We start from the raw sequence: 26,482 nt of genomic DNA on the forward strand, positions 1-26,482 counted from the left end.
ACCAGAGTTTAGTTCCAACTATAGTCTAACACACATGAACCAGGGTAATGAAGGCCTTCAGGGGCATCTGAATAATAGAGCCAGGTGTGCTGGATCTAAACTTTTCAGGGTGGTAGATCTCCGGGACGAGGATTGGGCACCTCTGTGAAGACATCATCTAAATCCGAGGAGAAAACGTGAGTCGCAACAGCTAGACCATCCCTTCACACTCATTTCAGCCAGAAGGTAAGAGCCACACTTCATATAGAAATGCAAGATCTGACGTTCCAAGAAACGTATTACTTCTCAAATTCTGTCTGCAATCATGCAAAGGGCAATATATACCTTGAAATTTGAATAGTTTTGGACCCCAAGCACAGTTTGAGGGCAAAAGGGACCCCCTTTGGGATCTATCTGTGCACATGCCTGGTTCTCAGTCCTAACCTAACAGCTACTGTTACAACAAACCTGCATCACCATAAGGAACTATTTATTCGTTTTTTTGTAGAAAAAGGTGTTCAGGGAGATAATTTTAGAAAGGGCATGTAAATAAATAAAAAATAATCAATTTATAAACAAACAAGCAAACAAACCAGATCTGAGAGATAATATTTTAATCTTGATTTCTCGTTTCTCATATGGTCATACCAATATCCCACAACTATTATGTCCATGACATGCAGCCCTAATACAAACAGAGCAAATCCTCTCAACACAGCTCATTTCCGCATACAGTCATGGAGTTTGCTGGACTATATATATTGTATGTGTTTCTGTGCTCATGCTTAGCTTTTGCTTTGCTGGCCAAAGTGGACTTTGCCCTGTTTAATCATGCAACACTGACCAACCACATGCTCCCTTATGAACACATGCATGGACACACATCCTCTTACCCTCACATGTGCTATTGTCTGTCCACAATCAAAAAAAAGTGCATTCCAAAACAATGCCCCCATCAACAGCCAATCGTTCCTCATTATCTGTCTTTCTCTATTACACAGAGTCCCTGCAGCCAGCTTGCCTGAAGCGGTCCCAGATACACACACTCGCACGCACACATCCTACCGTCCCAGACTGCAGAGTCATTCCCCATGCTAGTGATTCAGCACCCGGGTGTGAGAGCCCCCGAAGCTCCATAGAACCATGCTGCTTGTACACTAACACATTTAGATGACATGCAAACTAGCATGCTATGCTAAGATGCTACTGTCGCTCTCTGTTCCCTGCCTCACTGATCAGTCCTGCATGAGACAGGGAGCACGCAACTTCTTAAACACACACACACACACACACACACACACACACACACACAAACATAACTCTGCTGCCAGAGAGCTAAAAATGGAGAAAGCTTTTTTTTTCCCCTGCAGCTGAGACACTGTTCCCTCTCATCCTCTCTGGACTAGAAAAACTAGGCCAAGCTTCTGCCTCCCAAACAAGCAGAGAGATGGAGAGAGGGATGAGGAAGGCAAAGAAGAAGGAAGAGAGAGAAAAGGGAGTGATAAAAGGAGAGAGAGTGAGTGATAAAAGAAGAGAGAGTAAAGAGAAACTGAATGGAAAAAAGACTCCTGTATAGCTAGCAATAAAGCAGGGATGGAAAGAATGTGGACAGAAGGGAAGTGGAAGATGACAGGTAGCATTTGTAATATGTCTACACAAGCTGAAGTAGAAGGCTTATAAAGTTAAGTTAGATGAAGTACACCAGGTGTGTCCGGCTCTGGTTGTGGAGAGCCTTATGCTGCCTTCATGTGCTAGGAGAATTATTGTAATGACAAGTTCCTGACCTAAAAACTTTCACAGGAAGGTCAAAATTAAAAGCAAAAACCTTTGAGCCAATTTTGATACCTGAGCTTCTGACTTCTTACTGACTTTTATCTTTTCATTATGGTGAAGGAAAGCACAGTTTCAGTGACAAAGGGTAACTTAATGGGTCCACATCAAATTTCCCTTGCTTTTTTTCAAATAAAAGCATTTGATGTAGTACGTAACAAACTGTTAAAGTTTCAAAATGTAACACTCACTCCATTTCATACATGGCAAAAGCTATGCTGCAAAAACAGCCCATTTGGAAGTGTTTTCGTGCTCTAATTTATGCTAATTCAGCCTGTTCAGCCCCACCCATTCACACTAAAGTTATCAGGAGGTATAAGTTATACAAGTTGGAAAATGTACAAAATAATCAGAAGTGAAAGGGGGAAATTTTATACAAGGAAAATTGGGAATATAGGCCCATAGCACATAATGTTTGGTCGTTTGCTGATATCTATAAATGCTAGTTATGTACTTAACATGTTAGCAAGACACCAAACACACCAGACTAGCTAACCAGCTAATGTTAGTGGTGCATTTGCAAAATAGGTTCTAGCAAATCCTCTATAGCCCTATTTGAGCTGGATTAGTTTAACCAGAGACAGTCCAGTAATGTAATGTGTGCACGATTTGACTGACCGATTCAAATGAGTTAAAGGAATCATGCGGACATTTACCTCAGCATTATGTGTCAGGCCCCAAACTACTGAACGATAACACCACCTTGTGTGGCTAAATGTTAAATATTGCGGCAAAAAAACTGGGTCAAATCAAGCTCCATTTAGCTATTAGCCTTGTCTTCAGGGCACAAAAAAAGAAAGAAATAATGGATGCTTTCTATAATAATGGATGGTTTTCTATTATCCAACGTTGTTATCACATTACTGTGATGCTGATTTGAACAGGACTACAATTGTTAAAGGAGTTTGGTTAATTAAAAGTCATTTGCTCCGGAATTATTACTTAGCAGACTTGTAAAAACTACCAACATGGAAGACTCATACTTCACAGATTCAAAAAATCACGGATCTTGTCAGTAAGCCCAAATTACAGCACCTTCCCAGGTGACTACAAAATACTTATAATTAAAAAAAACCTTTATATTTATGACTTTATAAGAACATCTGACAAGCATGTAAACACAACAGTAGTTCGGCACATTACTGTAGTTACCTTGCTTCACCTGAGAACTCAGCAGTCAGTTACCAGGTTTAGTAGGTGTGTTGGAGTTAAGAAAAGCATCAAACTGTGCTGAACTAAAGCCTCTCCTCTAGGAAAGGATTTGATGTATGTGTTTATCTTTTCCCCTAGAGGGCAGTAGCGAGTCAAAACATCTCTGAGTTGACGTAAGCATCAGCATCAGCGTGAAATAACAGCAGCAGAAAGCTGGCCCATGTTTGCTTATCTGGATCTCCTGGTAACAGGAGAACGCATTTAAGGGCAATAACTTAAAAGGTGTTGTAGTTTGTCATACCACTCAACCAACCATTTGTTTTGGTTTTGCTGGTGACCAGCTGTGCTGGTCTATGCTGTTTTTTCTAGCAAGAACTGCCTCCTGATTGATAGGAAAAGAAACCAACCACAGACTGATGTTTTTGTGTGCCATGTAGGAGTAGGCGACTTTTAAAATGAGGCAAGAAAACATGAACTGACAAAATCCTGATAGTTGTGGCCAGCTTAGCGTACAACAGATATCAGATGCTCCATGTTCGTGTGGGCGCCTGAGGCTGAGACTACCTCAGTAGCATCTAGCCGCAGTCCTGCAGGGTGATGTGAAGCACCAGGCTGAGTGGGTGCCTGACAGCGAAGCCCTGCTTGAGCAGATGTAGACTATTCCCTCACATAAAAGAATAACAGTTAGAGTTAGCTAGCTCCTCAACCACATTAGCTCTCAAACACAAACTGATGAACTGATTTTAATTTTCAAATTTTTTTAACTACAGCACCCTAACTAGCTGCTAACTTACTGTTACGGTACCTCGCAAAACCAGCAAGCTACCTGTCTAACTGCTGGCTAAGCTGGGGCTTTTTCCACCCAAGCTAAGACCTTGTCCCGACTTGGGGCTTAGTCTGCAGGGCTGCACTGACCTGTATGGATGGAGAAAGGCCATTGGCTCCGGTCTCCTACGCCAGCTTTGCCTCCCCGAGGGGGGCTCTCTGGGGCCTGCGGTATCATACTCTCGTTCCCTCCACTCCCCGGCTCCATGCCAGGGGTCACTGTCGTTTCCTCTTCCTCTGCTTTCTCAGTGTGTCTCTCCACCTGCTCCTCTGGAACACTAGATGGCGCTGTGCTGTTCTCCGCTTTCACTCTTCCTTTCTCCTTAGCAGTGGAGTCTGGTGCGGCCGTGGGAGGCTCTTTAGCCACCGAGGAGTTTGCTTGTGGGTCCACGTCGTCTGGAGCATTCTTCACCTTCTCCTGGGGTTGTTAAATTTTTTATGAAAATTAATAACAAAACAAAATTAGCAAAAAATGTTTGATTTCAACGTTCTCTTTGTCAAACAAATACAAACAATGTTCCAACATTCTTTGTCAAGTGAACAATGGGTTACATTTCTGTGGAAAATGTACTGGTTAGCGTCATCTACAATGCTCAAGAGGGCTCGTCTACGCCAGTGGTCCACACAATATCAAAACTGATGTGCTTTTAATACCTTATATGGGTTGTATTTAACATTTTCAATACTTGTAGCAGTCTACCATGAGTATTTGTCATGTGTTTTCAGACATAACCACGGAACACAGCATTTTCTAGAGCCTATATTGGTACTGTTTGCTAAACTTACATTGTTACGTTGTTTTTACAGTAGTTTTAGATAAAGCTACTGTAACCAACTAGGCTAACGTAACTATGATTAGGCTTCAGCACTGAGGCTCTCGAAAACACTTTACATAAGTGAGTATGTTACTTTGTCATGGCAAATCCAATTAAGTTTTGGTTTCTATTATTTATTTTGGTGTCAGTCTACTTGGATTGTGCACTATAGCCACTTATTTTTTATCAACAGACATGCAAATCACTTAGGGGGTTTAAACAGCCCCTGTTAAATGACATGTTCTGTTGATTTTCTAAGCCAAAATAAGTTAGCAAATCTTCTACAGAGACAAAACTCACACTTAAATGACACCCCTACCTTCTCCTCATCTTCATCCTCCTCTTCCTCGCCATCTCGCTCGCCTTCCTCCCCCTCCCCTTTGCCGCTCTTCTCTCCTCCATCATCTGATCCCTCTTTCTCAGCCTTAGCAGTGGTGGGGTCAGCTGTGGGCTCAGGGTCAGAGGTCACAGGGTTGGCCGGTGCTGGGCGGCTGGACGCTGCGGTGGTGGGGGTGGATGGTGGGGGTCTAGTGGTGGGCCAGACAGAGCTGGGGAAGGAGGAGATGACTCCGCCGCTAAAGCCCAGGCCAGCCAGCAGCGTGCTGGTCACCACGGACGCCACAGTGGCCTGACTGCCGCTGGAGGAGGGGCCGATACCTGTTGCCATGGAGACGAAAGAGAAGGGCAGGCCTGAGGAGGTCCAGGTGGATGAGCCAGAGCTGATGGGGGCCATATCAGCAGAGGAGGCTGGAGAGACGGTGGGCTGAGAGAAGAGAGAAATTAGGAGAAAGATACAGATGGAAGTAAGAGAAAGAGATAAGGAGAAAGAGAGTGAGCGTATGTATGACAGAGAGACACAGCAAGAGTGAGAGAGCATGTATAAGAAGAGAGATAGGCAGGGAGAGCATAAAAAGAGAAGCATTAGAATTCATGTTTATAGAAGTTCCTAATGTGGTATATAATTGGGGATGCAGTGCTGCCCCCTGCTGGATGAAAGCAGACCTACCATTCCTGTCTTCACTATCCTCGTCCCCTCAAATATTCTGGTGGTGTTTGCTGAAATTACAAATAAGATGCAGAGCCATGACAAATGGAAAGAGCATAAGAACACAAGTGTGTGTGTGTGTGTGTGTATTAGTGATGCACAGGAATAAAAATGATTTAAGACAACCAAAAACCATTATGAAAGACAAAATTGATTGCTAAATGATATTAAATAATATACTATATAAAATATAAAATATGTAATATAAAGTACATTTTCCAGAGTCTCTGCTGGGGGTTTCTCAGGGTGCTACATAACATTAGATGAGTTGTAAAATTTAAATTAATTAAATTAGTTAAAGCTAAAAGAAAAGTGTGTAAGCTAAAGACAGCACAGAATGTAGGTCTGAGCTGCAGCCACAGCGTTTGTTTCTATGTCACTGCCACTCAAACTGTTTGAATGTGTCTGTGTTGACCAGTACAGGAGAGCATAGTGGACAAACAGTGTTTTTTTTAAGAAGAGAAAGTTGTTGCCTCTCTCTACTTTCAAAAACAGCTACATTTGTCATTTATGAGAAAGACCAATCTACTCTTGCCCGATTGGCTCAATTTTCTCTCTTTCGGTCTGAAACGGAAAGTGCTGCCTACAACCATTTTCAGCAGCCAAAATTTCGGTGCATCCCTAGTGCATGTTTACCTCTGAAGAGCATGCTCTGGCTGAAGTCACTGCGTTTGTCGTTCAAGCACACTGCCTGGACTCGGAAGAGATACAGCACATCTGGAGAAACTGGCTTGATAACAGCCTCCTGAAACACAGGCACACAGACAGAGAAAGACTTGGAGTAAGTGTGCTGTGGGGGTCTCTCAGGGGGGCTCTGAGGGAAAGCAGAGGAACACCTGTAAGAGGGGTGTGTGATGTGAGTGTGTGTTATCTTCAGACAGGCACAGCGTGCTTTTGATTCATGACACAAAGGAAGGACGAGCTCGGGCCTGCACACGCGTCTAAACCCCTGCGAATAAGAAACACTGATGTATATTTCAGGTTCAGTGAGCAACAGCTACACAGTGAATGGAGGAGTACATTCAACATCTCTACAGTTTTATACTCACTCACACGTAACTCACCTGCCAGCAGATTTCTTTAAAGGGGGATTCTGCTGATTTTTCGAATTTTCAGCAGAATTCAATCACTGAGATGCAAACAAAGTCATTCACAGTGGTCTGATGTGAAATGGTATATTCGAAAGATACATAACAACTCTGATTTTTTTACCCTGATGGTGATAGGAAGCAGAGGTCATAGTCAATTTTTTTTATCCAAAATGATCAGTGAACCTACAGACGTCTTCTAAATTCTTATACAAAACAGTGGAAAATCTGAAAAAAAAAAGATTAAAATTTTTATTAAAAATTAAAATTAAAAAAGATTAAAATTTTTTATTTTTATTATTTTGCCTTATGATGTCCCACACTGACCATGAATAGACTTTTTTTAAATACATTTTAGTCCAAATGAAACCTTTAACATAAAACCATTGTCAAATAATGTCTCAGGTAGGCCTGGGCCTGGTGGTTAATCAAGTTATCGCGGTAATATTAAAAATCCATTTACCACCAGTTTTGATTTCTTTAGTACACACCACACCAAGATAGTAGTTTTCCCACACGTAAACACCAGCGTTTAACATAAGTGACAAACAATGCACCTCAAGCCATCACCACACTGATCTCTGCAATGAAACAAGGCACCTCATAGACACAACTGAGCAATATCTTCTTTATTATTGATTAGCTGAACCTGTGAAGTACACATTTTGAAAGGATGCATATGGTTGCTAAGACTGTACGCGTGAGCTGTTAGATGTTTTTATATATGTGTATGTATGAGCTGAAACCCACGCAGACATGGGGAGGACATGCAAACTCCACACAGAAAGGACCTTGGTCGCCCGGCCAGGGAATCGAATCCAGGCCCTTCTTGCTGTGAGGCGACAGCCTACAATGTAATTGTAATTTTCATTGTAGGTAAACATGCAGTGACAATAAAAGGAAATCTAATAAGCAATGGCCCGATGACCTGGGGCCGGTAAAAAAGTATGTCGGTGATGCCACAATATTAATTAAAGCAAAAGTTAAAGCAATTACATATTAATTAGTATTAACTGATATTAAATTCTTTAAAATATTCTAAGAAGAAAATGAGTCAGTACTTGTGTTCTTTGGACACGTCATTACAGTGTATATATGATTAATAAGTTAACAGGTTTTTGGAAACAATTGTTTTTTTTTTCTCTTTTTTTCTCCTGGGCCAGTACACAAATACAAAGGGCCAGTAAACTCTGATCTACCGGCCCAGGGGACCAGTGGAAAAAAAAATGTTACTCTGGACACTGTATACTGTCGGATAAAAATACTACTTTAATACTATTAAAAACAACTACAACAGCAAAAGAATTTCTTTCTACTGTAAGAGGAAGAGGAAAAAGAAGCAGCATTGGCTACAAGTAAGCTTAATTTCTCAATTTAAAGCTCTGTTTTATTGCATTGCTGTTTTGTGAAAGTTTTTTAAAATAACGCAACTGTTTTCTTTAACCAGTGATGTCGCTTGATAAGCTGCGGATTGAAAATCAAATTAAGGAGGTGAAGACATGGGTCCTCCAGAAACTGCTGAAAGAGAGAGAATTTAACAGGACTGAAACTGAACTCCAGTCCAAAGAAATTCTCAAAGACTGGTACAGAGACAGTGAGAGGAGGATGATGAAGGAGAAAGACTCCTGGATGGAGGATATGGAGAAGCTGAGAGCAAACGCAGACTCCATGAGGGAGGTGAAGAACGAGATAACGGTGATGAAAAAGGAACACCTCAGAGAGATTGAGAAATTAATGGAGGAGATCAAGAAGAACCTGAGGGTGGAGGAGGAGAGACGAAAGAAAGATGCGAAAATCTGGAGGGAGGAACAAAAGGCGCTGGAGGAGAGGCTGAAGGAGATGGAGAGAAAGATCTCTGAGATGGAGAAAGCCAGGGAGGGAATGGAGAAGGAGCGAGAGAGAGAGAGAAAGGAGATGAGAGAATGCAGGAAGAGGCTGCAGATGGAGTGAGAGAAAGAGAGAGGAGATGAAGGAATACAGGGAGAGGATGGAGAGAGAAAGAGCAGAGGAGAGAAAGGAGATGGCTGAGTATATAAAGAAGGCAGAGGAAAAACAGAAGGAGCTGGAGAAAGAGAGTAGGATCATGATGGAGGTGAGGAAACAGATGGAGGAAGAGAGGGGGAAGATGGAGGAGGAGAGGAAGAAAGAGAAGAAATGGATGGAGCAATACATGCAGGAGGAGGAGGCTGAGAAGCTGGAGCTGAGGAGAATGATCTGGTGGATGAGGAGTGAGAGAAATGAGGATAAAAAAACAACTGAAGGTCCTTCAAGACACTCATGAAGTGTGGATAAAGGAGATGGAGGAGCTGAGGAGAGAGGTGGATGAAAAGCTGGAGACACAGAAAGAAAAGATGGAGAGGGAATTCAAAGAGAGGGAGCAGGCGTGACTGCAAGAGTGGGAGAGGGAGAAAGAGATGATGAGGAGGGAGAGTCAGGTAGAGGTGGAGAAGATCAGAATGGAGGTAGAGAAAGAAAAGAGGAGGATGAAGGAGCAAAGTGAGAGAGAGCAGCAGAAGCTGGCAAGGAGCAAAAGACTGCACCAACTGCAGCTGGAGGCCAAGTTTGTAAAGGCGTTTGCTGAAGTTCAGGCAGAAGCTGAGGAACCATGGAGACGAATGCTGGCAGGATGGAGGGAGAGAACCTGTAAGGAGTGGAGGAGAAAAGAAAGGAGGATCACAAAGGACAGAGAAAGCCCTGAAAGTATGAACCACACAGGTGGTAGGAGAAGACCAGCAGAGCCAGAGCAGGAGCTCCATGGAAGCATGCAGCAAAATCGAAAAGAAAGAGAAGAAAAAGAGGAAGAGCGTGTTCAGCAGATGGTTGAGGAAGTGAGCTGTAGGAGGAGAGAGGTAGAGGAAGTGAGAGTGAGAATCATTATTATTATAATTATAATGAGAAACTTATTATTAATAAATAAAACAAGTTCAAAGCCAAATTAATTGCACTTTTTTATGGCCTGACATTCAAACACGACATCATGTAAGATCACGTGAACATTTCTTTTGTTGTACAATTATAAAATTACTGCTTACAGAATTAAAATTAGATGATGCCTAATGACTTTTGTACATTTTAAAAAATTTTGATATTGTTCAATTAGTGTTCTAGGGTGTTGCTCAGTGGTTGCTATGGTTCCCCATGGTTTCCTCTTGGAAAAAAAACAATTTAATGATGACTGTACAAAAAACACGTCCGATCAAAAAGCATACCACTCCCGATCAGACTGTGGGATCAGAGAGTTAAAATCATTAAAGTCATAAAAATAAGAAAAAGAAGAAGAAGAAGTAAACCTTTAAACTTACTGAGTGATCGGATATCCTGTAATAAAGGTGCAGTGGCTAAGATTTGGTGGCATCTAGCAGACTGTGACCAAATGAATAATCCTCCCTCACCCCCCCCCCAAAGCGTGTAGTAGAACCTAAAGTGGCCGTCAGGTTTTCACTTCTTTGATGACGAGGAGGCTTTTTCTTTTTGATAAATAATAAGTACGATCCTCTATTTGTCAAAATTTGGGTTCTCAAACTTCTTACAACACAAAATGGTTAGCTAGCATTAGCAACTACCGCTGACCCTTCTTTCTATGTCTTCCAACCGGTGCTATAGCACCACCAAACTCAAGCCACCGCTTCAAAAAAATGAGTAAGTTTCTCTAGAATAGAGCGTTTCACACCAAACCTCTCTGACAACTTCACGTTTGAATTACGCAGAAATTTTGAAAAATTCGCGGAATTGCCTTTTATTTGATTTTTTCTACCAGTGATATGTTTCTGCCATCAGTGTTGTTGCCAGTCTCAGACCTGCTGAACATGCCTGGAAAGCACTGACTGAAGCTTTTAAGGTTCATTCCCACTAAAACACTCTACAGGAGCGTAAAACAATTTAGGAAACACTAACAGGCACTGTGAGTGCATACTGCACCTGCAGGAAAGAAAATGTTTCACTCACACACATGGATGTCTGACCCTGTCTGCCAAAATACTACTGGGAAGAGAGAAGAGAAAGAAATGCTGAGAGACAGGGGGGGGGGCAGCGAAGAGAGGGAAAAATTGAGATAGAGAAGCAGAAGAGAGTGAAAAAGAGAGTGAGAGAGCAAGAAAAAGAGAAAGAGTGAGTGAGAGAAAGACAGAAGAGAGGAAGAACGAGTGAGGGAGAGAGAAACATTGAGAGAGAGGCTGAGAAGAAGGACAGAGAGAGAGGGAGAGAGACTGTGAGAGTGAGGGCCAGAAGAGAGGGAGAAAGAGTGAGAGAGAGATAGAAGAGAGAGAGAAAGAAGCAGAAGAGAGAGAAGAGTGAGAGAGAGAGAAAGAAAAGAAAGAGTGAGAGAAAAGAGTGAGTGAGACAGAGACAGAAGAGGAAGAAAGAGTGAGAGAGAAAGAAACATTAAGAGAGAGGCTGAGAAGAAGGACAGAGAGAGAGGGAGAGAGACAGTGAGAGTGAGGGCCAGAAGAGAGGGAGAAAGAGTGAGAGAGAGATAGAAGAGAGAGAGACAGAAGCAGCAGAGAGGAAAAAAGAGCGAGAGAGAGAGAGAGAAAGAGTGAGTGAGAGAGAGACAGAAGATAGGAAGAAAGTTTGAGAGAGAGAGAAACACTCAGAGAGAGGCAGAAGAGAGGGAGAGAAAGAGAGAGAGTGAGAGTGAGGGACAGAAGAGAGGGAGAAAGAGTGACAAAGAGACAGAAGAGAGAGAGAAGCAGAAGAGAGGGACAGAGAGAGTAGGTGTGAGAGTAAGAGACAGGAGAAAGAAACATTGAGAGAGAGAGAGAGAGAGAGAGAGAGAGGGAGAGATGAGAGAGAGACATGAGAGAGAAAAACAAAAGCAAGAAACAGAAGAAAGAAACGGAAGCAAGAGAAAGAGAGAAAGAAAGAGAGAGAGGAAAGAGAAAAAAGGGAATGAGAGAGCAGTCCTCACACTGAGTTGGGTGTTGGTTTGCCATTTCAGAGCAATTAACTCATGTTTTCAGCAAACATGAGCAGGAAATGCTCATCTGCAGAATGCACGCCGAGTTTGTGTGAACTTGGCCTGTCACATGAATTATTTACCACTAATAAAACGCTTAATTTCAGGATTTAAGACAGGGAGGGAGTCATGAACACTGCTGCACTGAGAAAACACCACAATAATGCAGTTAACATCTCAGTTATAATGACTGCTGATGGAAAAGATGGAAATATATTATACACTACAGATTCCATGTGTGTGTGTCCAGCTTTGGGAACGTATCTTTATTATGTACTGTGATGTTTATAGGAGCTGCTTATTTATTTATGCAAATAAACTGGCACTAGAAACAACTAAATGATCATTTATCATCTAGTATATCTGTTTTTTATTATGGTCAGTTAAAAGCCAAAAAGCCAGTTTATTAGTAAACCAATGATTGGATTTCATGTTAGTTATTTTTTTCATAACTTTTAAATTTCCTCTTTTGAATTAATACATTTCCTTTTCTTTCTTTCCTAACACATTTGAATATATCTGAATGCATAAAATCACTGTATTTCACAGAAGAATACATGGTGTGATTATGGTTTTATTGTGACTACATTCACTGTCCTCTTTATGAGAAACACCTTATACTTATTCATTCATACTTCCACACTTAGCCACACCTATATTATACATCTCATCACTGGCCACTTTAGTAGAAACATCTGCGCTGTACATCGACTCACTGGCCACTTTATTAGAAACATCTACCTTATACCTTCAAACACTGGCCACTTTATTAGAAACACCGACCTGTATGTCCACTCACTGGCCACTTTGACAGAAACACCCGCCTCATACCTACAGTCGCTGGCCACTTTATTAGAAACATCTACCTTATACCTTCATTAACTGGACACTGTATTAGAAGGACCTCCCTGTGTGTCCACTCACTAGCCAATGTATAAGAAACATCTGTGCTGTATGTCCACTTTTCTAGAAACATTTGCTCTGCACATCCACTCAGTGGCCACTTTATCAGAAACACTCACCTTATAACTCCAATCAATGGCCACTTAGTAGAAACATCTATGCTTTATGTCCACTCACTAGCCAGTTTATTAGAAGTATCTATGCTGTATGTCCACTCAGTGGCCACTTTATTAGGAACATTTGCACTGCACGTCCACTCAGTGGCCACTTTATCAAAAACACTCACCTTACCCTCCAATCACAGGCCACTTTAGTAGAAACACCTACTCTATACCTTCAATAACTAGCCACTTTATTAGAATGACCTTCCTGTACGTCCACTCACTAGCCAAAATTATTAGAAACATTTAGACTGTATATCCACTTAGTGGCTACTTTATCAGAAACATCTGCACTGTATGTCCACTTAGTGGCCACTTTATTGGAAACACCTACCTTATTGGTCCAGGTCTATGCAGGTGTACAATTACTGACTGTAGTCCACCTGCTGTCATGAACAATTTATCCACCTCCATCTATCTCATTCATCACTGGTTAGTTAGGTTGAGTGGTGGGCACAGCATTATCAGCACAGCAGTGGCAGACATACAGCAGTTCTGTGGTCAGAAACTGACCACTGATAAAGGGATAGAGGACGGCAAACACAAATTTTGTCAACAGAGAGTCTACAGTCTCTCACTGCACATCTATAAAGTGGCTGATGAATGTATAATGAATTATATTGTTTTGTATTTGGAAAATTTGCCTCTACTGCCTGTACTCCATTCTCTTCTTCAGCTCTGGGTGGGTGCAGCTTCAAAAAATTTGATAAGGACTTTTTGTCGAGTTTCCGCACCATTTAATATCACACCCTTCGTCAACACATGATGTGCGCTCCCCCTACAACTCTTCCGTTTTGATTTTATGCCAGTCCTGCTCAGTTTAATTCTGTTAAGGAGGGCTTTTTTTATTCTTCTCCAGCTCGTGGGCTGGTGCGGGTGGGTGCTGTAAAAGCCGGCAGGTCTAGAGTGGATTCTCCATTGATTTGGGAGAAGGATTTTTTTTTTCTCTTCATAAAACCACAGCAGTCCCTAATGTGACCCAGATAGCGGCAGCGTCCTGGGAGGAAATTGAGAATAAAAATGGAAATGAAGTGCTGAAAAGAAAAGAGAGAAGAGAGAGAAAGGGAAAAAAAAAAGAGAGAGAGAGAGAGAGAGAGAGAGAGAGAGAGAGAGACAAACGGACAGACACAAACCTGAGAGATAGAGACCTGAGAGACCTGTGAGAGAGAGAGAGAGAGAGAGAGAGAGATAAAAAGTGTGTGCAAAGGTAGGCTTGAAGAAAGAGAATAAAAGAGAGGCAGAAAGAAGTAAAAAGCATGTAAAGGAAAGAGTGTAAAAAGACTAGAAGACAGATAAAGCAAGAGAGAGATAGGTGGAGAGAGAGAGGGAGGAAAGAGGGACAGTGAGAGAGAAAAAGAGAGAGAAAGAAAAGAGATACACAGAGAGAGCAAGAGAGAGAGAAAGAGAAACAATAGAGAGACATAGATAGAGAGAGATAGAGAGAATGGAGAAAGAGGGAGAGAGAGACAGACCGACAGACAGAAACCTGAGAGAGAAATAAAAAAGTGTGAAACGTGTGTAGAATTGAAGAAAGTGAATAAAAGAGAGAGAGAACGAGAAAGAAGTAAAACGCATGTAAAGGAAAGAGAGTGTAAAAAAGACTGAAAGACAGATAAAGCAAGAGATAAAGAGATAGAAAGAAAGAGGGAGGGAAGGAGGAGAGAGGGTGTGAGAGAAAAAGAGAGAAAGAAGAGACTGAAAGAGAGAGATAGGAGAGAGAGAGAAAAACAGAGACAGAGGCAGACAGAGAGAATGGAGAAAGGGAGAGAGAGAAGTAAAAAGCATGAAAGAGGGAGAGTGTACGAGTGTGAAAATGGGAGTGAGAGAAGAAGGGGGAAATGGATTGTGGGTAAGGCCTCCGCTGAGGCTCCATGGTGCTTGTGATTTCATTAGCGATCATGCGGAGGGCAGCTTAAGGAAAGAAAAGAAAGAAAACTCCACTCTTTACCCCCTCTAGAGAGAGAGAGAGAGAGAGAGACGGAGAGAGAGATTCAGCGCTCACGTCCCTTCATTAATTCCTGCGGCTCTGCTGAATAAAACTCTCGCCGAGAGAAAGACGTTAAGACCTGATCTCGCTTCTTAAGTGCTCGGAGGGCCGCGCTGGCTCCACATTAGTATTTCCAAACACTGGACGTGAAGGTCAGCCACTCCTGCTGAGATCCACCCCTCCCAACATCCAAAAATACGGTCTCTAGCCGCTGCTGGACCTGCTGCCCTGCTGCAGGAAAGACTGATCTGCGCTGTTTAGCTCAATGGAGTAGAGCAGATGCATTACTGAGTGAGTACAGGAGCGTCTAAATAACTCTAAATAACTACAGGTGTGCTCTATAGCAGGCCGGCCCCAGCTGGGAGCGGGTCATTATGAATGCACCTAATGTGCTACTTCAAAGATAACAGCGACAGAGGGCAACAGGATGAATACAGAATTAGAGCTGGAAGTGCTCTCCATGTCTTGAAGCCCTGCATTATTGTAAATTATGCTAAAGTATGAGTGAACATAACACTAATGGCAGCAAGGTGGCTAGCTGTTAGCGGGACAGCTTGGAGGTTCAGCAGTACAGCTAAGCATGCTTCAAAGGAACACTTAGGTGAAATATTTAATGTACACAATTTTCCCCACTTCTCAAACGTAGTTAATCAGCTAGGACATGTTTGGTGTCTGAAGTTTGCTTCTTTAGTTTTGGACCTAATGTAGCTAACAAGTGATGAAAGCTTATTGATAGTATTCTGATAATGTCACAAACGCGCTACCACCATTTTGGCAGGCAGCAAGTTCATTCACAGCAGTGCTGGGGCGATTTGTAATGAGTTAAATATATAACCAATCCAGCAAAGGCAGTAAAACATGTTATTTTTAAGTTATCACCTTTTGTTAAATCGCATTTTTAAAGTGTATTAACTGATATATTTGAGTGTATTGCCTTGATTTTATTTGATTTGTTGCTGTAGGGATAATAAATGAAAGCTAAATGGCTGAGATTTACCGCTGCGTTACTAGTCCCAAACTGCATGCTAGCACACTGTGTGTAAAAACTATTGTATATTTGTATATTTATAATAGATGAACATGTAAAAACAGAACGGCTTACCAGTTTCTGGTCGCTGCCTTGGACGTACGTCTCCTCGTAGGCCTCTTCATTTCTAGTCCAGCTGTAGCTGATGAGGTAGCTGATGATGGGAGGGTCGTAGGTGATTTCTGGGCGGGACCATCGCACCACCAGCGCTGTTTTATTCAGAGGGAGCACCTTCATGTTTATAGGAGCACTGCTGCAGGCTACAGAGAAAGAGAGAGAGAGAGAGAGAGAGAGGGGTGTTTAATAACTCCAGCTTTGATTATCACACTCTGTTTGCTGCTCTGAATGACAAAAGGAAAGAGAGAGACAGATCGAGATGCAGAACTAACAGAGGGCAAGAGAGGACAGTATGACTGAGAGAGATGGGGAGATAGTTCATAGAGAGAAAAAGAGAGAAGTGCATTGTAATTGTGGTAGAGTCTGAGTCATGGCTCCCAACGGCACCATCAGAATAAAATAATATACAAGCTCACAGATACCTGCCTGCAGGACTGTTATACTGCCAGTGTGTGTGTATGCGTGTTTGTGTGTGCGTGTGTGTACTTGTTTTCATACATTTATGGGATAAAAATGTTCTGAGCTGAGAAAAACACATATAACCTATAATGTCAGGAGCAGTATATATATATATATATATATATATATATATATATATATATATATATATATATATATATATATATATATATAAACAGTACTTTCATCTTTGAGAGAGAGGAGGAAATCAAGCTCTTGCAGGTGTTTCTCTTCATCCGTCCACTGTAAGAAGACAACTCAGTGCTACGCGCCTGAAAGGATGTGTAGCTGTCAAGAAGCTGTAACTGAGAAAAGGAAATAGACAAAGAAGCTTTGCACTAAAACACCAAAACTGGACGTCTGAAATGTGGACAAAGGTTTTTGGACTGATGATGTTGAGGAGCAGAAAATGCAACCAAGGTCTAAGACTGAATTTTGGAGGTGTGGAAAAATATCCTTGCAGACTTCCTTGAAAAACTGAAAGCAAATCAAAGCGGTAATAAAAGCAAAAGGTGGACAAAATGAATGCTAAAAACTGGTATTATGTTTACTCGTTAAGGCTTCTGTGTGATTCTCTGTTTAATGTATGCTTTCTGCTAAAAACAAAAAACAGCAACTCTATTTTAATGGCTGTTTTGAATGAAATAAATGAATAAAAGAGTGGTCTATATAATAAATATAGGACATCTGTACGACTTCATCTCTTGTCACTGTATGTAAACAAGTGTGTGCATGTGTGTTTACAACTGTGTAAAGTCAAGAGAAGCCTCTGTCTCTCAAATGCAGGTAAACAACAGTAAAAGAGAGGGAGATGCATATGTATGTCTCTCTCTCTCTGGCTCAGATAAGAGTCCTTACACTTAGTGGCCACTAGATGGCTCTGTTTGACTAAACCGTGCCTCTCCACTCCCACTATACCTCTCTCTCTCTCTTTCTCTCTCTCTCTCTCTCTCTCTCTCTGGATTGCGTCATGCCTTTCCCTTTTGCGCCTTCTTCCACGCCTCTCTTCCCCTGGCCAGTAGAATGTATCCCCAAGCCAGCCAGCTTTTTCAAAACTCCATAGCCTACATACACACATACACACATACACACACACACACACACACACACACACACTGCACTCAACACACCGACCCACCCACACACACACACCTAAAGCCACAGGGGAACCATTACATGCCAAACAATGCTAATTAAACAAATTTTACCCGCTATTGTGATATTAAAGACGCTCCTATTATATCCGCCGTGGTGGAGGATATGGCTAATAAATATTCAGGCACACTATATTGCAAATGGTGATGCGTGAGATGACTTTCATGCACCTATGCCTTCATGGTCACGCATGCACAGCTATGACTTCAGAGCATGTCCTCTAGATGAGGCCTGGCTGTCAGTAAGGCAGCCTGTATTGGTAAGTAGTTGTGGCCTTTCATTCTGGTTCATCACCTCACTTTCCTGTGAGGGAACATGAGGGTAGTAACAACCTTGTTGTTAACACTAAACATTCTTCCTTTTAAAGGGACTCTAGAAATGCCAGCTAATGTTGCTACTAATGAATGCTAGTTGGGACCAGTTAACAAAGACCTGACATACATCAATCATACTAGGAAGCTAGCATAATGAATGGATGCTACTTGTGAGAAGTTAGCATAGGCCAGGGTCCTAGAGGGCCAGTGTCCAGAACAGTTTGGTAATTTCAGCCCTCCAGGAACACACATGAAGAACCCTGGTTTAGGCCTAGCATATACTAATAATGGTAGCTAGCTATATATCCCAATATGGTAAAAATATATGGAAAAAGTATTCTTTAAAAAATGTAAAAACAAGTTAATGTTAGTGTTTGGAATACATTTTGGAAAGAAACAATGTATTTGAACTGTATCTTGCATATGAAAAAATATATTCCTATGAGTAATATAATGAATGAATGCTAGTTGGGACCAGTTAGCATATTGCTGCTGTCGGAAGAAAACCTTGTATCTCCATTTTTGTCGTATTTTGGTTTTTGACATAATTTGAAAATACCTGTCCCCTTTACATTGTGTGTAAGTTTCCTGAAGAATGGACCAAAAGAAATGACCCAGAATTACTTGGAAAAACGTCTGGTTCCATTGACTTACATTAAATGTAAAGTTGTTTTTTTCCTTCTCCTGTAAAATTGTCATTTTAAAGATACGAGGTTTTCTTCCAACAACAGCAATTTATGCCTATTATATATGAATCATGCCAGCTAGCTATCATAGTGAACTGACACAAGTTGGGGCCAGTTAACAAATGCCTGACGTATATGAGTCATGCCAGCTAGCAAGCATAATGAACTGACACTATTTGGACCAGTTAGAACAGATTGGACGTATATAAATCATAATGAATGGATGCTAGTTGTGACCAGACTAGTTAGCATACGCCTAGCATATATGAATCATATTTGCTACTAGCTTGGAAACTGCTAATCACACTAGGTTATTTGTCATAATAATCCAAAGACATATTCTGTGTAGCAGCATGCGATAGCTTCATACAAGAAACACAATTAGCACTTTCAGTGACATAATAGCTCACTGCTAGTCACCATGTAGGCCCTGAAAGAGAACAGAAAGTAACCTCGGCTGTCAACCCCATTAGCGTAGAACATTGAGCCATTTCCCCGGTGCACAGAAACTCTGCCATGAGACTGCGTTTCTTGTCACCACCAATGTAACGTTGCATACATCCCACTATTATGCAATATTAATTTCGTTAAGCTTTAATGAGAAGCTACTTATGTATCTCGCCCTCATTCCCTCTTCCCTGCTGACGCCACACGCTTGAGAAGTCGCCAGGCATGCCCAACTTGAGTAAACCTGAGTGGGAGTACAAAAATATCTAGTCAACAATCTCATCTCTTTCCTATAGATGTCCAGTTTAACTTAGCACTTGTCCAGAATAGGAACTAAAGTTTGCTAGGCACTATTCTTCTCATTTTCTGAGATGATTTTATTCTAAAATAAATGCTAAACCACTGAAAGTGAGTGGTGTTAGAATGAACAAGCATAAAGCTCCCCAGCAATGGACTGTGGATCAGTGGAACCGCGTTCTCCGGAGTGATGGAGCACCAATGAATACCATCGAGTCCTCACAACTGTTCCAACATCTAGTGTACAGCCTTCCCAGAAGAGGAAAAAAACGTATCTACAAGTTTTTGGACATATAATGTAGCTGACAAGCGAACAGTAGCCAAGAACAGCACAGTACACGAAAGCTAAGCTAAGCTAAACACTTAAGAACCAGCCTGGCTCCTCTCCTAATCCCAAAAACCTGCTGTAAACTCAGGCCTCGTGTCCCTGCAGGGCTGACGGGCCAGTGATCTAATGGGGAGTGTTTGGGGAGGAAGTATGCGCTCAGATTTGTGGGTGTGTGAAGCGTGAGAGAGGCTAGGCTGATAGCTACGCTCCTTTGGGGCTGATAAGCTCTGGGGAATGACTCCTTTTCCTGACCAGTAGCGCCCTAATGGTGACGGATAAAGACTGGCAGTCTGGGCACAGCGTTCGTGAAGGACTTGGCCGAGCTAAGTGTACGGGTGTACGCACGCATGGACACATGAACACGCACACACACACACACACACACACACACAAAACTGTAGCAGGGATAACAAAGAGAAAGAGACAGAGTAGCAAAGAGCGCAGGAAACCACTGAGGACCCTGCGATTTATTTCTATTCCTTTCTTTCTCGCTCACTATCTCATTCTCTCATTCTCTCTTGTCCTGTCTCTTCAAAAGAGAGAGTTGAGGAGGTCATGTTGCAAGAGCGGCACTCTAAGGAGATGTGCAAAAAAGCGTTTAATGAAAAAGGCCGTCCCTGGCCCTGCAGCTACTTGACCATGGCAAGGGAGATAGAAGCAAAGATCAATGGTGGTGGAGGTGGGGTAGGGGGTGGGGGGTATTACGGCAGCCAAGGAGGAACACGAGAGAAAAGCTAAATGGTACAGTCGAGTGAAAAGAAGGTACCAACGTGCTAAAAAAACATAATTTTGTACGCAGCCATTGTGGTGCAGTGAATCAGCAGAGGCTTTGAGGAAGCTGTCAAAATCATTAGACTAGTGAGAGAAAGAAGCAGAGATTGACACATACATACATATATATATATATATATATATAAAATAGATATATATTTGTGTGTGTATGTATATGCATTGACCGGCCACTTCATTAAGTACACTTACTGTGTATCTACACTCTTTGTGCATTTTAACAGTACTACTTACCATACAGGTCCACTTTGTAGTTCTACAATTACAGACTGTAGTCCATCTGTTTCTCTGCATACATTGTTAGCCCCCTTTCTCCCTGTTCTTCAATGGTCAGAACCCCCACAGGACCACCGCAGAGCAGGTATTATTTTGGTGGTGGATCATTCCCAGTACTGTAGTGACGCTGATGTGGTGGAGGTGTGTTAGTGTGTGTTGGGCTGGTACGAGTGGATCAGACTCGACAGTGTTACTGGAGTTTGTAAAAACTGTGTCCACTCACTGTTCACCATATTGGACCCACATACCTTGCTGGTCCACCTTGTAGATATAAAGTCAGAGACAGCAGCTCATTAGTTGCTGCACAGTTTGTATTGGTCATCCTTTAGTTCCTTGTCAGGACGCTGCCCACAGGACTCTGTTGGCTGGACTTGGTTGGTGGGCTATTCTCAGTCCAGCAGTGACACTGAGGTGTTTAAAAACTCCAGCAGCACTGCTGTGTCTGATCCACTCATACCAGCGCAACACGGCACCACCACGTCAGTGTCACTGCAGTGCTGAGAATGATCCACCACCAAATAACAGCTCTATGGTGGTCCTGTGGGGGTCTTGACCTTTAAAAAACAGGATGAAAGGGTTGTAAACAAATTATGCAGAGAGACAAATGGACTACAGTCTGTAATTGCAGAACTACAAAGTGCATTTATATTATCTAAGTGGTAAGTGGAGCTGATAAAATGGACAAGAAGTGTAGATACTTAATGAAGTGACCGATCAGTGTTAATATATATATATATATATATATATATATATATATATATATATATATATATATATGCTCGCAAGTGTGTTCATTTAGTGTCTAAAGAAGCAGCAAGAGTTCAGACCACCACAGACTCTTTCACCAAAAAAAGGAGTACATATCTTGCATTTTTACCAGCATTTTTACGACCCAATTCACAGTCAATTTCCAGAGGAGGAGGAGCTGTTGAATCTGTATTGTGCCATTGTAAAAAAAAAAAAAGGCAAGCAGTCACAGTCATACAAATCAGACATGGCCATAGTCAAAGAGATCAAAGTTGGTCATATGAACAGAGACTAGAGTCTTGACAAGCTACCACCCCAACCCCCACCCACACAGAAACGCGCACCCCTTATCCACGCTGCCCTCCTATGTTTTTCAGGCTGATGAGGTTTGAACTAATCTGCTTTGACACAAAGCATGAAAGCTCAACCCAAGACTGCAGGCCTCCCTGATACGGCTCTATTTCCATCCTCCACATCCCTCCATTACACCCTCTCCTTCCAAATTACCCTTCTTTCATCCCGCCTTCCTTCACGCCGTCCCTCCATTCTTCCTGAACGACAGGACACAGCGTCCCAAATTAATCTGACACGCTGCAAAAATGAAACAATCGAGCACCAACGATAAGAGACTCCACTCCTTTCTTTCGTTTTTTTTATCCCTTCTCTTTTATTACTGAATTCTTTCCGAGCACCTAAATTAATTCCAAGCTGGATCGGAAACCAAAGGTTGCTGTGGGACACGCTAGCTTGATTTCTTAGTGCTTCCCTGAATGATCTAGATACGTCTGGGCCACCGCTAACGAGGAAGTGAAGGAAACCAGGCCTCTCCAATTCGGAGTGTGAGCAGAAAGGTCAAGTCTACAGGATGACACCCAGTGCTGCTTACATGAGCTATGAAAGGTCTGCTTTTTGCATAAGTGCTATGAGGCTAATGTAGCTAACAAGTAATAGGAGCTGATTGTCACTGTGGAAAATGCATGTCTCAATCACCACACTTGCCTCAAGTTGTTAAGTAATCTCAAACAGACTTGCTTATGTGCTTTCTGACACTGTATGACATACTGTTAGCATTAAACCTGAACAAACTTAAGCTAAAATAGTAGTAGCAGCCATCTTAGACATAGTTTTGCCCATTTTATAGATAACAGTATGTCATATGACGTCAGAAATCACATAAGTGAGTTTATTCGAGATCACTAAACTCGTGTTTTAAGGGCAAAAACGTCATGATTCAGGCATATAGTTCACACAATGCTAAATGCTGCAGGCCCATGTACACACAATTTTGGGGGCAAGGGCTCAAGGGAAAAATAGGCAACATGAAGGTGATTTCAACGTATAGCATATTACAAACACTTTTATTAAGAGAGATGCTGTAATCACATTTCAGCAGAATCCAAACAATGTGTAGAGTTTTTCCCCAAAGCAGCCAAAAATATTAGTTTTGCTGCCCAATCTGGGATTCACACCCCAAACTCCAGCATGCAAGGCCGCAATGTTACCCTCGATGCAATGTAATTATATAATTGCTGTGAATAGCCTCACATACATCCCTGTTTTTTTTTACAACACAGCATTTGGCACAGCAAGCAATTAGCACCCTTTACTGCTGTTTATTTGATTGTTTCTAAAAATATAAGCACATTATACAATGTGACACCTTCTTAAAGACATTATCTGTGCTTTATTTGCTGCTGTGATGTGTGCATCAGTGACATGTCAAAGTTAATGGTGTGAAATCTCCATAGGTACGAGTACTGCACCAGAGGGAGTGCCCAAGAGCAACCTGAGCTAAATCACAAGCTCCATTCTCAGGACTGAACTGAGCTGTGCTGAAATAGATCTTGAATTGATCAAGAATGACCATAATAGGGATGTGATATTCAAGTATCTGTAGAAGTTAATGAACGAAAATCCCACTAACCGGAGGGAAGGAAAAGGCAAAAACGAAGAGGAAAAAACAGACTTTCGGCCAAAATTAGTGTGGGGCTGCAGGTTTACTTTTTATATGAAAGCACTAGAGCTTAAAATTTGAAAGCCTGATCATCAGCAGATTGTGAGTTTGATCCCCAGTGATGCTGCAGCCATCCTCTCTCGCTCTGGGTGGGTAGGGTGGCTCTCCTTATCCCATATCCCCTAGCCTGCACAGATGTCTGTTAGCTGAAGTAACAGAACTGGCGGTTAGCATTCTCCTCCAAGCATGTTGAGCTGTCCCATGACGCTGTGGTGGTGGCAGTTCTAAAAGAGTTGGTGTCACTTCACATGAATTGGAGAAAGCATGTGTTAGCCTTCACCCTCCTAGCGCTTGTAGTTTTGTGCCATAGGGGAGACCTAGCTAGCGGATGGAACTGGATATGGCTAAATTGGGGAGAAAATCAGGAAAAATGTCCACCCAAAAAAAATTGTATTTTATTATTAAAGTTAAGTTATTAAGTTTTATTATTCAAAAATAGCCAAGGGAAATTGGTAGGTTTTGGTCCTGATGAGTAACAGAAGCTGCCTCTTTAGACAAGCTAATGAGCTAATGAGCTAACACTAACCGGTACAACGTTGGCTACAGATGGAGACTCGTCATCTTCTACACAAGATCTTTTCTCTTCAGTGGATGATGTGCCAATATGTTACTGTGCCACAGATATATATATATATATATATATATATATATATATATATATATATTCACTGTTTCTGGATCTTTCTAACATCAACTAGAGTAGCTAGCCCAGTTAGCGAAAAAGCCAGTTTAGAGTCAGATGTGCTATTTTCATGCCTTCTTAGCTTTGTCCTTCACAACGTGTCCTCGGCATGGCACTCACATTCAGGCATTCCTTTTTCATAGTAGCAAAGTATAATATACATACTCGCAATACTGTGACATTCATAGTCATGTTGAAACATATAACTGGTGTTTCTCTGAATTGTTAGCCTGCTTATTCTCTCTGTCTTCCTGTGAGGAAGTGTAACAAATATCCAAACAACGGTTTCAGCATTCGAATACTTGCACCTTGAAGTACTCGAGTACCCATACACAGCCCTAGGCAACATAAAACAATCATTAAGCGTGCTGACCAAGAGACCACATGCACAGTTTGAAGGCAGAGACAGACACCATCCACGTCTTGGTTGATCAGCTACATTTAAGAGAGAAAACTGTGTGAATTAAAACTTTTGTTCAACTTCTGCTTTAACGAGAGTTGATGTGTGGAAGAGTGGAAAAAGAAAAGCATGCAAATGCTGATGAATGGTGTGAAGAGGACTGAATGGCAGAGCGAGAAAGAGAGAGAACTCCAAGCTGGACTGTAACAAAAATTATAACATACCAAGCAATGGGCACAAAAAGAGAATGTGGTGTGTTGAGGGTGATTGACAGCAGAGCTGGGAGGGACTGATCTATTGTTATCTCACCATGAAGCGCCTGCAAGGGGCTGGAAAACATGTGAGGGAACTACAAAAGGACACGGAAGCCTCTGTGACATACGCACACAGGGCCTGTCAGTGTCTTTTATGGGCTTTATTCTTGTTTGTATGCTATAGAGATGTGTGTGTGTGTGAGTGTGTGTGTGGGTATTTATTAGTGTTTTCTTCTTGTTTGTTAAAGAAATACAGCATTTCTCAACCAACTTTATCAGGGGCTGAAGCAACCGTCTGTTGACTTCTATTATAAATGAGCTCCAAGTCAGTGGGTTCTCTGTAGTTTTCTAAGTACAGGAAAACACACTGAAATTACTGTCTGTGGTAATCAACTGTATGCTAAAGATGCAGCCAACAGAGATTAGTTTGAAAAACGCTAGAGTATTCCTTTAAACAGATGCTTTTATCTAGAAAACGTGGCAGTAGCATTAATGATTCACAGGTAGAAACCAATTATGTCCAATTAAGAGGCAACTGTGTCCTTATTAAGAATTTTTTTCATCAAGCTTTGATCTTCCAGTGCACTGGGGTTTGAACACTTATGCAAGCAGCATATATCATTTCTAATTTGTTTTAAATACCTGCAGACAACTTGTTTTAGCTTTGGAAATTCAGCATGCAGCATATGAGCTCACAGTAAAAATAGTGAATGGAAAAATATGGGGATCAGGACTTTAAGGGGGAAGAGTACACATGGCATTAGACGGTACAGGGCAAAGGTCAGAGAGCAGCCTTCATTTGTTTAATCTCTAGTCAAAACAGCCATTAAGCATAAGTTATTCATTTTTCAGGATATTATTCAGGATATTTCAGAGGAGATTAGGTATAAGATAATCCACTTGCATACGGAAGGAGAAAGTAAAAAAAAAACAAGTGGAAAAAAGGAGTTTCCAAAACTGGAGTTTAAACACGATTAAAGGATACAAAGAAAATGGGACTCTTAACAACCATGGAAGACCACTAAAACGGTCACCAGATAAAGCGTTCATCTCTGAGAGAGAGGAGAACATCAAGCTCCACTCTTACTTCAGATCAGGAAAAAAAGGCCACAAGTGTTTCTGTCCATCCTTCTACTGTGGGAAGGATGCTAATGATCGGAAAGGATGTGAAGCCGTTAATGAGAACCGACAAACATAAAAAAAAAAGTTTAGAAGCTGCTGGTGTTCTCTGAATAATGGATTGACCACCTCAGAGTCCAGGCCTCAGCATCACTGAATGTGTTTGGGATTACTTGGATCATAAGAAGCAGAAAGTACAAACTGACTTCTAAAGGCCAATTTATATATATATATATATATATATATATATATATATATATATATATATATATATATATATATATATACACACACATATATACATATATATATATATATATATATATATATATATATATATATATATATGTATATAAAAGTGTCGCTCAACAAAAAAATATTGTGCTTGACGGACGTCGCAGCAATGAAGACTTTCATTGTCCTGCGCCAGCAACATAACATACATCATCTGTAGTTTCTATGAAAAACTGTATGACGATGAAGCTAATGAAGCAGCAGTTAAACCACACAGAACAGTCTGAAAACAGCTGCTACAGTGAAACTGCATTAACAATAGGATTTTAGCTGCAGGGTCGCTACGGCAACCAGAAATGCTAGTTTTTCCACACGTGTTGTGTTACACTCACAAGCTC

The 26,482-nt window shown here is 41.5% G+C and overlaps 1 protein-coding gene across 2 annotated transcripts in view; it reads right to left on the reverse strand.

Moving 5' to 3' along the window:
* ptprga (protein tyrosine phosphatase receptor type Ga) overlaps positions 1-26,482 on the reverse strand; it is a 430,472-nt gene that overhangs the window by 49,538 nt on the left and 354,452 nt on the right. For both annotated transcript variants that reach the window (XM_036559788.1, XM_036559789.1), the window contains exons 9-13: positions 15,842-16,026; positions 6,283-6,391; positions 5,608-5,657; positions 4,921-5,364; positions 3,877-4,204 (exon numbers count right to left, since the gene is read on the reverse strand). In XM_036559788.1, coding sequence (XP_036415681.1) covers positions 3,877-4,204; positions 4,921-5,364; positions 5,608-5,657; positions 6,283-6,391; positions 15,842-16,026 — 1,116 coding nt within the window. The remainder of the gene's footprint in view (positions 1-3,876; positions 4,205-4,920; positions 5,365-5,607; positions 5,658-6,282; positions 6,392-15,841; positions 16,027-26,482) is intronic.

This window comes from Colossoma macropomum, unplaced genomic scaffold, assembly GCF_904425465.1.
Source record: "Colossoma macropomum unplaced genomic scaffold, Colossoma_macropomum, whole genome shotgun sequence".
NCBI lineage: Eukaryota > Metazoa > Chordata > Actinopteri > Characiformes > Serrasalmidae > Colossoma > Colossoma macropomum.